The sequence below is a fragment of the Melitaea cinxia genome, chromosome 7 (genome assembly GCF_905220565.1).
Source record: "Melitaea cinxia chromosome 7, ilMelCinx1.1, whole genome shotgun sequence".
NCBI classification, from domain to species: Eukaryota; Metazoa; Arthropoda; class Insecta; order Lepidoptera; family Nymphalidae; genus Melitaea; species Melitaea cinxia.
In genome coordinates, this window is record NC_059400.1 from 16,015,035 (window position 1) to 16,029,260 (window position 14,226).

The 14,226-nt window shown below is 35.6% G+C and overlaps 2 protein-coding genes across 2 annotated transcripts in view; one reads left to right on the top strand and one right to left on the bottom strand.

Annotated features, from left to right (window-relative positions):
* LOC123655431 (pre-mRNA-processing factor 17) overlaps positions 1 to 11,634 on the top strand; it is a 38,766-nt gene extending 27,132 nt beyond the window's left edge. Inside the window, exon 11 of the mRNA XM_045591244.1 lies at positions 11,364 to 11,634. Coding sequence (XP_045447200.1) covers positions 11,364 to 11,541 — 178 coding nt within the window. The 3' untranslated portion in view covers positions 11,542 to 11,634. The remainder of the gene's footprint in view (positions 1 to 11,363) is intronic.
* LOC123655432 (5-aminolevulinate synthase, nonspecific, mitochondrial) lies at positions 11,557 to 13,232 on the bottom strand. Its single transcript, XM_045591245.1, has one exon. The coding sequence runs from the start codon at positions 13,215 to 13,217 to the stop codon at positions 11,697 to 11,699; it is 1,521 nt and encodes a 506-aa protein (XP_045447201.1). The 5' UTR covers positions 13,218 to 13,232; the 3' UTR covers positions 11,557 to 11,696.
* Between the last annotated feature and the right edge of the window lie 994 nt (positions 13,233 to 14,226).

Consider the following 14,226-nt stretch of genomic DNA (forward strand, 5'->3'; position numbering starts at 1 on the left):
GGATTAAAGTTATTAAATTTTTATTGACCTAATGAAAGCGTATGATACAGTTTCCCACAAAATTCTCTTGAATAAGTTAAACGAAGATTACTTATATAAATTTAAAAATTACATAAAAATTGATTCTTATTTATAATTTCGTTTAGCGCATCTAGTTAAACATTTGAAGATCTATGTAATGTTTCGTCGCTTATCGTTTTGTTCCTTTATTCTGCATAGTGACTGGTCTTACCATCAATATAGTACTTATCTACCCTCACTGTTTTGCTTTTTGTGACGATATCGTATAATGTGTTGAATTATTGTGTATTACCGACTCGCTCGGCTAGAAATAATGTAATACTTATACCTATTATTTTTTTTAAATAAATATCTACACAATACACATACGGTCATCTGTTCCTAAAGTAAGCAACTTAATGCTTGTCTTATAGGTAACAGACCGACTGGTATAGCTACATATATTTTATTTTTTCGATAAACATACTTATACATATATAAATATGTATGACGCCCAGACTCGGGGTGGGAATCGTACCCACAACCCCCAGAGCAGAAAGCAGGGCACTACAAACTGCGCCAACGGGCTAGTCAATTCAAAAATGTATTATTTCTAATGTATTTCTAATATAACTGAATTGTCTAAATTCTTATGATCTTTGACCTGTAAGTTTAATAAAATAGCTTATGAATTAGCTGTTAGTGCAGTTGGCAGTGACACTGTACCCACTCGTATCCCGAACCAAATATGTGGATTCGATATCCGCTCAATCGTATATAGATGTATTTTTTTTTTATAATGGAATGAAAATAAATGAGAAAAATATGACAAAATTATATATGCATACCCGCCTCGGCTTCGCACGGTTGGAAGAACTATCAGTGTTCCTCTACTATATTATCCATGTTTTATACATATAAACCTTCCTCTGGAATCACTCTATTTACTAAAGATAACCGCATCAAAATTCGTTGCGTAGTTTTAAAGATCTATAAGCATACAGACAGCGGGAAGCGACTTTGTTTTATACTATGTAATGATGTAATATGTTGGCTGATACCACGTTGAAAACAAGGGTATTAAGTAGCCTGCAGACAGTGAAAGTTCTACTAAAATCAACTGCATATACATAATTATGTACATAAAGGTTGGTTTTCCTTTTTTTCCTTCTTTATTGTAAAATATGGTCTTAATTAGTTTGACCAAGTTTTTGTGGAATTATCTCAAGTACTTCTCAAATATATTTCAGTCAAATTTAAATATCAATAATAATGAAATTAATCGCATGGCGTGTCTGTCGTCAAGCGTTCCTATATTCTGATCTCGAGATTACAATGACGTGCCAAATTGTTATCAATTTGAGTAACAATATAAATGAAGATAAACGCTTCGTTGGATTTCATTGAACCGATATATAAATTGATCTTAATAATGTTTCCTTTTTCCTCAATATAGATCAATTTTTGTTACATATTTTGCCATTAAATTTTTGGGATAATCAGAAATTAGTATGAATACCACATTTTTATTAGATTACAAGAGCATGCAAATCTAGATTAGGTAATGGGTATCAAAGCGATAGGAAATAATAAATAAATATTAATTGTATCCTTTATAACCGCTGAGTGGTAACATTCTGATACGGATATTATTTGACGGATGTGAATACATTTGATAATCATTGTTAGTGTTCTATGAGATGCGAAGATTTGACTATAATTAATTTTATAAATTGCCAATACCAATTGTTTTGTTAATCAGAAGTCTTAAATACTTTAAAAAAGTTACAGATATGTATAAAATAAATTAATAACATTTATTGGTATCGTATTGGACATGAATTCTAGTTTCATTTCTTAGAAGCTTCTCTTTTATGATCCCCAAGCGTTCATTATCACATCGTTTACAAGTTAAAGATTTTTCTCGTTCAAACGCCTTTTATCAAGTGTCACGGCTGTCAAATTTTCCTATAGTTCTGTTGCCCTAGCTACATTTATCAGTCCAGTGCACTCTTACCAATAATTGGGATGAATGCCAAAATTTTGTTTAGTGGGAATGGAGGTGCGCTTGAGTTGATGGTGTGATCAAATTTTAGTATTTTTATATAAAATTTTCCAAGATAACTTTATGAATAAATCTCACATTATGTATGTTAATCGATTTCTTTTGCGCTTGTTAACTGTATGTGGTATATTTTTTATCCATAACGATATGTTTTGTTATATAAATTTTTACATTGACTCACGTTTTCTGGGTCTTAATGTTGCTCCCATAAATTTTTTAAATATCATGAGAATACCATACATACCCAACAACCAGAACAAAATAGAACATTTTGATTTTTATTAATCGTACATACCTAATGTTAAAATTTATTATTATTATAACAAACATACCAGCATAATAAGTTGAGAAATAAAGTTTCCGTAAAAGATTACGCTGAAGCCTGTAATATCCCACTACTGGGCATAGGTCTCTTTCCCCATGTAAGAGAAGGAACAGAGCTTAATCCACCACGCTGCTCCAATGCGGGTTGGCGGATATATTCCCTACTAGCAGTAACGATCGCTAACAACCAGGACCCACGGCTTAACGTGCTCTCCGAGGCACGGTGGGGAGACCCACAAGGACTGCACAAACACCCAGACCACGCCGAACACCTGTATGGCCAATAAAAATGTTTGTCATGTGCGGGGATCGAACCCGTAACCGCCAGCGCAACAGGTACAATCCATGGCTGTGACCGTTGCGCCAACGCGGCGTCCGTAACAAAAGGAAATAATTGCTCGAAAACTAAAAGTTAACCCTATGCCAACGAAGTCATGGCAAGCTAAAAATAAATGTCCTACAAAAATTTGTTATTGTCATTGACTTGTGTACGAGTAATTAAATTGGTATCATAAAAATATATGATACCAATAAATATAATACATATGCATCATACTACTGACGTTATGAAATACATTACAGAGGAAACAATGTTCCAATACTTTTCTCCAACATGGAGAAAGAGGCCGTATTGCCTTGCCTTACTCATAATAGGAACACGACACTACTTCGAGCAGTATTAATTAGCTGTGATCTTATGTAAGAATGTGGTACTTCTCCAGATGATCCAAATTTTGAGCAGGATATTTCTAGCTGTTCCCAAACTCAATGATTAATCTATTCACCAATCAAGCAATATTAGTAACGGTTAGTAATATTTCGATGATTTGAATAATAAACCTCCTGTCTAGTACATCTAATAGCATTTGAATGGATTGTTTTTAGACTTAATCAAAATATTATTCTCAATCGTCCCCTCGTACAAAGGGCTAAATATAGTTTCGCGTTTTAACGTCAAGCAAAACAATTTAAATGCATAATCTCGTAATTATATTGTCTTATTGTTGCTGACGCTATCTACAGATTTTTATTTATATGTCCAAAAAGTAGAAAAAGGAGAGGAGGACCGATTGTATCTTTTTGTTTGTCACCTCTGAACTCGATCACATATCTATAAACCAATATGATTTTTTTTTGTTTGACAGGGTAATTTTCCGTTACGTCTAAATTAAATTCAAGAGATCAATATATTAAGCTTAATTTTTCAGTTAAAAAATAATAATTGGAATATAGTTTTTTTTAGTGTAGCCATAATAAGTTTTATTTAAGACTATTCTTGGTAATTTTGGCACTAGTAAGAATAATAGAGCACGTAGCATTCGGACCACGTTCAGCTATCCGTTTTCGTTGGCACGTCACGCGTGCAAGACCTAATAACAGGCGTTTAATTACTTCGAGGAGCGAGGTCGACATATTGACGTCTGCATTTGAACGGCAATGTTGATTATTATACTATATTTATATGAAAATTCTTTCTAAAATAATTATACCTATTATTCTTGTTCAATGAATGAATCGAAATTTTGATTGCCCTAAAATTGTAACTGGTAGATAAAATCATTTTTAACCGACTTCAAAAAAAGGAGGAGGTTACCCAATTCGACCGTATATAATACCATAAATATAAATATTAAATGTGACCACATGATAATAAACATCGGCTTTCGATTAAATTAAAAATCATTAAAATCGCTACACCCAGTAAAAATTATGCAGATTTTCGAGAGTTTCCCTCGATTTCTCTGGGATCCCTTCATCAGATCCTGGTACCACACCAAGGATATCTCCTTTCCAAAAAAAAAAAGAATTATCAAAATCAGTTCATAAACGACAAAGTTATCCCTGAACATACAAAAAAAAATGTATATATACATAATATATACGGTTGAATTGAGTAACCTCCTCCTTTTTTGAAGTCTACATACAAAAAAAAAGATTTGGCTAATTTATTTGATTGATTTACTTATCACTCGGCTTTGAAATACACAGGTCGAAGACGGGCAGCAGCGTCTTCGGTACTACCCGTGGGTGCGACAAAGTCAGCCCTGCGGTCACCAATCCGCCTGCCCAGCATGGTGACTATGGGCAAAACACATGAGTTTGCGCCATTTTTGGCGCTAAATTGTGGAGGCCTATGTCCAGCAGTGGACTTCGATAGGCTGAACTGAACTGAACTGATGACTCGGAAAACGTTACATTTATTTAATTTTTACTATTTACTATTTACTTTTGACAGAACGAAGTCTGTCCGGGCAGCTAGTGTTTATTAAATATACGTTTCGTTTGTTTATAATAAGACTAATATTTAATTGCTAATTAATTACCTTTCAACATTGTCTTCACGCATACAATGGAAACGATCATGTGTCCGATGAAAATTAAGGGCGTGACCGACTGAGGTGTGGAAAATTAATAAACTGACTTCAACTTAGTATCGACGCGCTCCCTACACGTGGATGTATTTTTAATATAATCCAACGTAACATATACTGACAACTAAATCATACATACTGACTATTATATTCGTATAAACTGACCACTTTTCCCAGATTTGAACAGGCCATTTTGCACCTTTCTTTTGCATGTTTTATTACATGACTAGTTGTGCTCGCGGTTACACATTGACTTGATGAAAAAAAAACGTACTAAAATTCAAACCATTAGGTACCGTTCCACATAAGTGATGCACGGGAGCACTTTATATTCCCGAATAGAAAAAAGGTCAGACTCAACCAGATCACCGGATCTGGACCGGATCAGGATAGAATGAGGCATGCCAGATCCGGCTAGCTCTATCAGGACCAGGTCTTTTTTTTTACGTGGGGAAAATCCATCATGCACCCTCCAGCGCGGTTATGCCAGAAGGTTATGTCAGACTCCTACTGACTAAAAACCACCACGTGTGAGCGCTCAGTCATCCGCCTGGGTGGGGCGAGATGGGGTCGCGCTAGCATTCGCCACCTCGCCCCGGCGGTAGGCCCGGAAGCTTTATCCCGGCACAATGGTGGGGTAGCCTCGCTCACAACAAGGCCACCCCTCAGAAGTTCCGGCCGGCCGAAGTCCCCCGACTATCGACCAGCGACCCCACTATTACGAGGGGGGGAGGAGTTGGGCAAACCGTCTCCTCCTTGCCCCCGTACGTCTGCGCCGAAGTGGGTCAGTGGAGACGTCATTCTCCCTGGCCCGCTCCGCGGTCTCCTTCTGCGTCATTACCTCTTCGCAGAAGGAGACCGTCGACTGCCACGATCTCTCACTGTCGAGCATGGCTTTTACGACGCTCGGCAGTGAGAGATCCCGTCCGAGGACCGCCGAAAGCGCGCGCCGCTGTGACTTCCACGCGGCGCACACCTCCAGCGTCGCGAGGACCAGGTCTGGTCCAGACAAGGATAGCCTGATGTAAAATATAATCAAGTATGGTAAGGCACACTGGATCAGGACCCGGTCCGGTCCATATCAGGATAGCCTGAAAGAAATTACGCGAATTGAGCCTGAATCGCGCTATTAATGTTTTTAAACGCACTTAGTATCTATATAGTTATCAGGACAGTCTAGCAGGGAGTCCATTTCTACACAGTCGAGAAGTCGTAATAAGTAATAGGAAATAAGTAATTAGTAGTTAATTATTAGAAGTTAATAAATAAAACTTAATTAATAATAATAATTAATTAATAACATAAAAATAAATAAAAATAATTAATATTTAAAGTAAAAACATAAATAAATAATAAATTGGAAAAAATAAACGGAAATAAACATCATAGTAATTATGTTAAGTAACATATTTATAATATCAGTTCACTTTTTTTTTGTTAAACAATTTTTTCAAGAATATACATTGGTGTTTTTTAAAAGGACCGGACCTAACCGGCTGATCAGGATGAGATGAGATTTCCTGATCTGGATCCGATCAGAATATACGGTCGAATTGAGTAACCTCCTCCTTTTTTGAAGTCGGTTAAAAAATAATCTTTCAATTCGAACCAGTGATTTTTGTAAGAAAAAAAGTTTTGTTTACATATTGTTAATAAAAGAGCATTTCTTTCTCAAAATTTAACAAACGCAAACCCACCTATTGTTTTCTCAACAAATAATATACATATAAATAAACAAATAGTAACTTTTCTGACATAGCAATCGGGCTTGATTAATTAGTCTATTTTATAATTAATCATTTATTCTACATTCATTTTAAAGATTGTTTCATGTTATCGCATGTCATATCCAAGTTTCTGTTTTCTTAATAATAACACGGATTTTTATTAAAAATAATAATGATTGTTGATATTAGCGATGTGTCAATATTGACTAACTTTTTAAAAAAATACTAGCGACCTCTGTTCGTCCATATTTTTACATGATAAGTAATCACTAACATATTATTATACACAACATATTATTATTATATACCACATATTATTATTATATACCTTCTCCGAAACACGCTGCATTTAATGGTATAAGTATTATTCCGATTGATTCTGAGATTGATTGAATTTTCAGTCACTGCATCAGAAATTAAATAAAGTAAATAATTCGTGACACAACAGTTGTATTGCAAGCTGTTGTAATAAATACATAAGGTATATTTTCGCAACTGACGAAAGCTGTGTAATTTTTATTTTTGTAGGTATATTAAAAAAGTATATTACATACAAATGAGTTTAGTATATGAAAAATTTAAAGTACTGTAATTAAAAAAAAACCTTTAGTTTTTTATTATTATTATTATTGTTTTTTTTTTTGGTGTAGAAATTTTTTTTTGGTGTATAAATCGTGCGTTAAACGAAAAATAAATACACGTGATATCCCAATGTAATCCCCTCCCTCCTTGTAAAATTTTGTGATGTCCCCCCCCCTTAGAGCCTCATATGATTAATGGACGACCTCTAAGATGCACATGTGCAATGTTTAAAACTAAGATCTATTTTTTAATACTAGACATCAGATTTTCGAGTAGTCTGTAGAATCAATCGATTGTACTGACTACTAGTAGTCTGTAGTCTACTCAAATAATGTTTAAATTTCAGTAAATATACGATCGGACTGAATAATCTCTGATTTTGTTTACTACATTACAACAATTTCCAACTCTTGTACGCAAAACGAAAAAAAAAAAGATTTTTATCAAAAGAATTTACTGTAGACAGTAGTAGATATGCAGTTTATCTCTAATTTTGAGATAACATTTTTGACGTGACCATACAACTTGTGACATAATATATTTTATTAATTACTAGCTGTGCCCGCGACTTCGTCCTCGTGGAACTTGACATAATAGTTATTGTTCAGTTCGCAGTTCTGAAATAAAATAATAAAAGTAAAATAAAAGTAGCCTAACTTACTTCTTATTACATCAGCTATCTGCCAGTGAAAGTCCCGATAAAATTGGTCCAGCCGTTTCAGAGATTAGCCGGAACAAACAGACAGACAGACAGACAAAAATTATAGAAAAATGTTGTTTTGGTATATGGTATATATTTGGTATATATACCGTGTATACATATATACATATGAATTTAGTAAAAAGCGGTTATTTTAATATGACAAACACACTCCAATTTCATTTATTTGTATAGATGACATATCTATCTCTTGTAAACTAGTATTCAGCTCGTGTTCAAAATTCGACCAAAATTAATTTAAATTACTTATAAGTTTTAACATTATTACGGTTCTGTTGTCAAAGACGATAATTCTGTAATAATAAACAAGAGCTAAATGCGTAAAGAGATAAATGCGTGTGTGTGTGTCAAATACATGGTAGTGTGTGTAATGTTTTTTTATTGATTTAATGTATTTTGAAGCACAATAAAAAAAAAATTAGCATTCTGTACTCCTTCCTCTATATAAACTATAAGTGTGCGAAATTTCATGCTCCTCCGTCCGCGCAATTTTCGTAAAAAAAAGGTACAAAGTTTTTGCTTCACGTATTAATATATAGATTGTATTATGTGCATTATTATATATATACTTTATTAACCTTTTGTTGTACTGCTGACGCAAGACGATTGCTGGTTCTACTCCCGGTTAGGGTAGATGTTTATACGAATAGTATTTGCTACTGAAATGCCTGTTCATGTTGTGTGGTGAGTCTTCCCACCATATCTCTGTAATGACATAAATATTTAATACATTGTTTTGTTATATACATAGATGTGTAATCATCGTTTTTCTTAATGAAAATCAAAATAACTATTCAAATAGGCTTCAAAAGCACCTTCGTGATCTTACAAATATTTAATTTTTAAATTATCGTTAAAATTGAAGCTACACCGATTCGGAAGGTAAAATCTGCAGAGAACAATCGGCAAGAAACTCTGCAGTTACTCTATTATAAACTGTATTTTAATATAAAATCAGCAATATTTAGTTTTATATTAGTTTTGACGGCCACGACTTTCAGTAAATTACTAGCAATTTTGACACTGTGACCTCTAATACGTTCAAAGTTAAAATTCTTAAAAAAACATTCTCTTGCATCATTGCTCTCATATCATTTATCTTATCACTCTTATCGTCTCAATTATCGACATCCCGGTCCCAACCATTGAATTGATTAAATAATTTCATCGATAAGTTTTATCTTTGACTTTTTAATTCAAGTGTTTTGTTCGAATTCTAAGATCAGGTGTTTTTAGTAAATACTTAATATCTTATATATGAAAATGCGAAAGAAATGAATAATGATGTACGAATATTTCCAAGGATAGTTTTTTTATGATTTGATTTATACAATACAAAATTTAAACAATGTAATATTTACGAGTTTGACAAAGAACTCACCATAGATGGCGCCACGGTCCCTTAGAACCGATAAAATCATCAAATCAAAAATTTCGATCTAACGGGTATATCGTTCCATAGCTTAATTGGGTAAAGAAACGACACGGTCAGTCGGAGACGTAGGTTCGATCCCCGCTGGAACGGTCGATTTTTGATATGATATAAAAAATTTGTTTAGAATTCCCTAATGTGTGGGTAGCAAAAAAATAAATCGTGCGAATGTAATATTAATGCTAAACTGCGCTTATTTTATAACCAACACAATAAACTAATGTAATAATTAATGACTTTTGTATTTTTGAAGAAAAATTTCTTTACTTATGCTTGAGTTGGGGAATAAGCTGGTGAATGCGTGACGAGAGCGTTACGAAAAGTATGTTCGGGCAAGGCGAACGGAACAAGAACGAGACATTGCGAGCACACATTTTCTTTCACTCGTAGCAAGTTACGTTTTGTATATCTAAGACACAGTGCAGGCCTATTGTACAGAAGTTTTAATTCAGTCATGTGGTCTAAAGCGCACTCGTTTTTTTTTTTTTTATAATTTAAAATTGTTACAGGCAAAACGTGATTTTTAAATACTTTTAATTTTTATTATTAAATGTAATGGCTGACTAAAATCTAAATTGAACTACGTCTACTCGTAATGCCTTTAATATTACGTTTTGTTCCCGAGAGTTTCATATATCTTTCTCTTATTTCTTCAGATTTTTTTTACAAAAAAAGTTGAGTAATATAATAATATTTTTATACAACTCGTGGGTCGGCAAACAAGCGTACAACTCACCTTATGGTAAGCGACTACCGTAGTTTGTACACATCTGCAATACCAGAAGCATCCCAAGTGCGTTGCCGATCCTACCCTCAATCCCCCTACCAGGAGCTCTGGTCAACTTACTCACCACAGGGACACAACACTGCTTGAAAGCAGTTGGTATTATTTAGATGTGATCTATAAGGTCGAGGTATTACCCCAGTCGGGCTGCTCCGGATTTTGAGCAGGATATTTTCTACTATGCCTTACCTAAACTAAATAGTTAATCTTAATGTATATAAGTTACGCGTCACGTTGTTTTCCGCGATTGACTTCCTAAACTACTTAACCGATTTTAATCAAATTTGCGTGTGCAGTTTGATCAACTTGAAAGATACGATATATTTTATTTTAATATATGACATTATTATATTTAAGAAAAAAGAAAAAAGGCGGTACGAAGTTCGCCAGATCAGCTAGTCTAATATATAAAATTCTCGTGTCGCGGTGTTTGTAGTTAAACTCTTCCGAAACAGCTTGACCGATTCTTATGAAATTTTGTTTGCCTATTGGGTAGGTCTGAGAATCGAAAAACATCTATTTTTCATCCCCCTAAATGTTAAGGGTAGTCCACCCCAAAAAATATTTTATTTTTTTGTTATTTATTATTTATTTTCACCCTTCCACCACCAACCCCTATTTTTAAATAGCGTAGCGTTTTTAAATAGCTCGGCAAGACAACGTTTGCCGAGTCAGCTATTTTAAAAATTTTCAAATCAAACGATAGATTCCGACATTAATATATAGGTATTATTACTCTTTTATTTTTGTCGGCGGTGTTCATTTAAAAAATTAAATTAAAATGTCAAATCAATTCACTCATAACAAGGCCTCTAATGATGTAGGGTCAGATAACGCCGGACCTAGCGACACCCAACATCTTTATTAAATTGACCTGACCTGGTTTAAATTTGTTATATTAAATTTATATTTTTTTAATTCTTATTATTTTTAAATAAGTAGATAAGAATATTTTAAATGATACTCCTTAGCGTAAATAGTTTTATTATTATAGAATCTGTATTATAAGTAGTTGTTGATGCATCAACACATTTCTAGCAATAATTATCTTTTACGTAATTCATATTACATTTATTTTAGTAATGGTTTTAATAATATTGAAGAATACGAAATAGTTCTTATGTTATTTCAAAATTTTCTTTAAAATAAGAATAATGATTTGTTGTTCATACTTGAACACTTCACAATTGAATTAACATAAGTACTGAACGGTTAAATAATTACATATGCAAATGACGTGGAAATTAATTGAAAATAAAATTAATCGAATACGCTTTATCAGCATGAATATTGAGAATTCAATTGTATTATTGATGATTGTCTAGTCTTTTATGTCTTATGTTTTGTTTGTTTCAGCTATCTGGTGTCCGGCGACGCGGACGGCAAGTGTTATATTTGGGACTGGAAGACGACGAAGCTGTACAAGAAGTGGAAGGCTCACGACGGCGTGTGTATTACCGCGATGTGGCACCCCCACGAGCCTAGCCGCCTACTCACCGCCGGCTGGGATGGACTTATCAAGTACTGGGATTAAATGACAAAAACAGAATACTTGTAGCTGTTTTATTACCCCTACCAAACCACAAACCATAAATAACGACTCAAAATAAACTTTTTAATTATTCAACATTTATTTTTATTTCATTTCCTTTAAAATACGTCGATCAGAATAAATATTGGTTTAAACGTCTACGCGGCGACGGGGTACTTGACGGGCTCCTCGTAGGCGACGTCCACCTTGTACTCCATGCTGCACTCGCGGCATGCGCCATTCACCACGAACTGATTAAAATCGATGTCGTTCTCGTGGAAGGAGTCGATGAGAGCTGTGACGAGGGTATCGATCATTTCGGGCGTGTGGTGCGGGCCGGGGGCGAACCGTAGGCGTTCTGTACCGCGCGCCACTGTCGGGTAGTTGATGGCCTGAACGTAGTGGCCGCGCCTCATCAGCGATGCAGCCACGCGTGCTACTTTATCGGCACCCGTGATGGGCACGGGCACGATGTGGCTCACAGACGGCATCTGCGGTAGCCCCGCCACCAACAGCGACAGCTTCAAGTAGCGTACGATGGCTTGGTGCTTCGCCCTCATACTCCGGCCCTCCTCACCGGCCAGCAACCGGATCGCGGCCAGCGAGCCCGCCAACACGGGAGGAGGCAGCGCCGTCGTAAAGATGAACCCTGGAGCCAGTGATCGTATGGTGTCCACCAGTAGCGCCGACCCCGCGATGTATCCTCCGACGTTGCCGTACGCTTTTCCCAGAGTTCCAGATACGATGTCGATTAAGTGCTCCACCCCCCTCTCCTCCCCTATCCCGGCTCCGTGCTTCCCATATAGACCCACTGCGTGGACTTCGTCGACGAACGTCAGGGCTCCGTATTCGTGAGCTATGTTACACATTTCTTCTAAGGGACAAATAGCTCCACTCATGGAGTGAACAGTCTCAAAAACGACTAGTTTCGGTACACCAGCGGGGGATGCGGCTAGCAACTCTCTCAAGTGGCTCGGGTCATTATGTCTAAATATATGCTTTGGTGCTCGGCTGTTTCTTATTCCCTGTATCATAGATGCGTGATTGCCCGCGTCCGAGTACACTATGCAGCCGGGCAATATTTTTGCTAAAGTAGAGAGGGTTGCGTCGTTGGCGACAAAGCAGGAACTAAAGATTAAAGCGGCGGGTTTTTTGTGGAGTTTAGCTATTTCAGATTCGAGTTTTTCCGTCATTTGCGAGTTACCGGCGATATTGCGAGTACCGCCTGCTCCCGTACCGTACGACTTGATGGCCGAGATCGCCGCGTCCTGCACGGAGGGGTGTCGCGAGGCGCCCAGGTAGTCGTTGGCGCACCACACAGTCACACGGCGGTTCTCGGCGCCTTCGAGGGCCTGAGGGTACATACCCTCGGCCGCCAATCGGGAAACCTTCCTGAATATGCGATAGGAATAATCCTTCTTCTTAGCATTGATCTGTTCACTGAAGAATTTGTCATACTGATAAGTAGGAACATTCTCCACGATGTCCTCGGACATCTCCTTCGGTGCCTCGGAGACGATCGAGTTCTTCTGAATGAAAGGGCATTTCGTTTCGTCGACGCCGAGAGTACGAAAGCCTCTGGTAAGTATCGGACACAAGTTACCGTACTGTTTCATTAGTACGCTGCCATAATTTCGCACGAATGCTTGATTCATTGAACCCAAGAAAGGACAAGGCATTTTATGTAATCGATGACACTTGTAACACTTACGACACAAGCAACAACTGTTTATACAATACTTCGATGCGTTCTACGTTCACGTTGGCTCCCACTGTAGCCGAACGTCTCGCAGGGGCTTAGATTGCAACTGACGGCTCAAAACACGGCAGCCTTCATTTATAAAGTCTGTGTCGTCATATCGATTAACTTGCAGTAAATGTAAATGGTTGTGCGCTACTACTCCACGTATAATTTTTATTTTGATTTCTGAAAGGAGAATGTTGCCAAATTATTAATCTGTCATTTTAATTTTAAATGTTACCAATGGAAAATAAATATTGCCTATAGTAAAAATATCGTATATAGTAAAGAAAAAGTAATATAAATATATTTTTAATCAGTTTATTTGAAATTAACTTACTTGTTCTATAATTTTATAGAATTCTACTTTTTTTTAGTATTATTTAAGTCCAGTTATAAAAATTTAAAAATATGTTAAGAATACATACATAAAAGGTTTGTTTTTATATACCTACCTATAAATAAAATCGAAATGACAAACAACAGCCATAATCATAATTTAACATTCTTTCATTCTTTTCGGTCATAAAATTATTTCTTTAAAAATAAACTGACCAATGTTCTTACGGCATTATTATAAAATCTGAACTTTTACTTTGAACTTATTATTATGTTATATTATTAATAATCATGTTAATAAAATATGTAATAGGAATGGCCACTATTATTAGAGAAATGAAAACGAAATTTAATTTAAATATATATATGTAAATCATTCCAGCCTGTAAACATCCAGCAAATTTAGTTAACTTAAAAATCAATTGAGTTACTCGTGCCTCATGTGGTTAATGGACAAACCCAAAATAGTTGAGGCTTGAGTCTTGATAGCTATTTTTTGAGTGGGTCAAAGCCAAATTAACAAATTCAAGTCGTCAAGAAGTCAAAGCTTCAAACTGCAAGTGACATTAAAGTTAAAATCAAAATTGTCTATGGTATTGATAAAAACT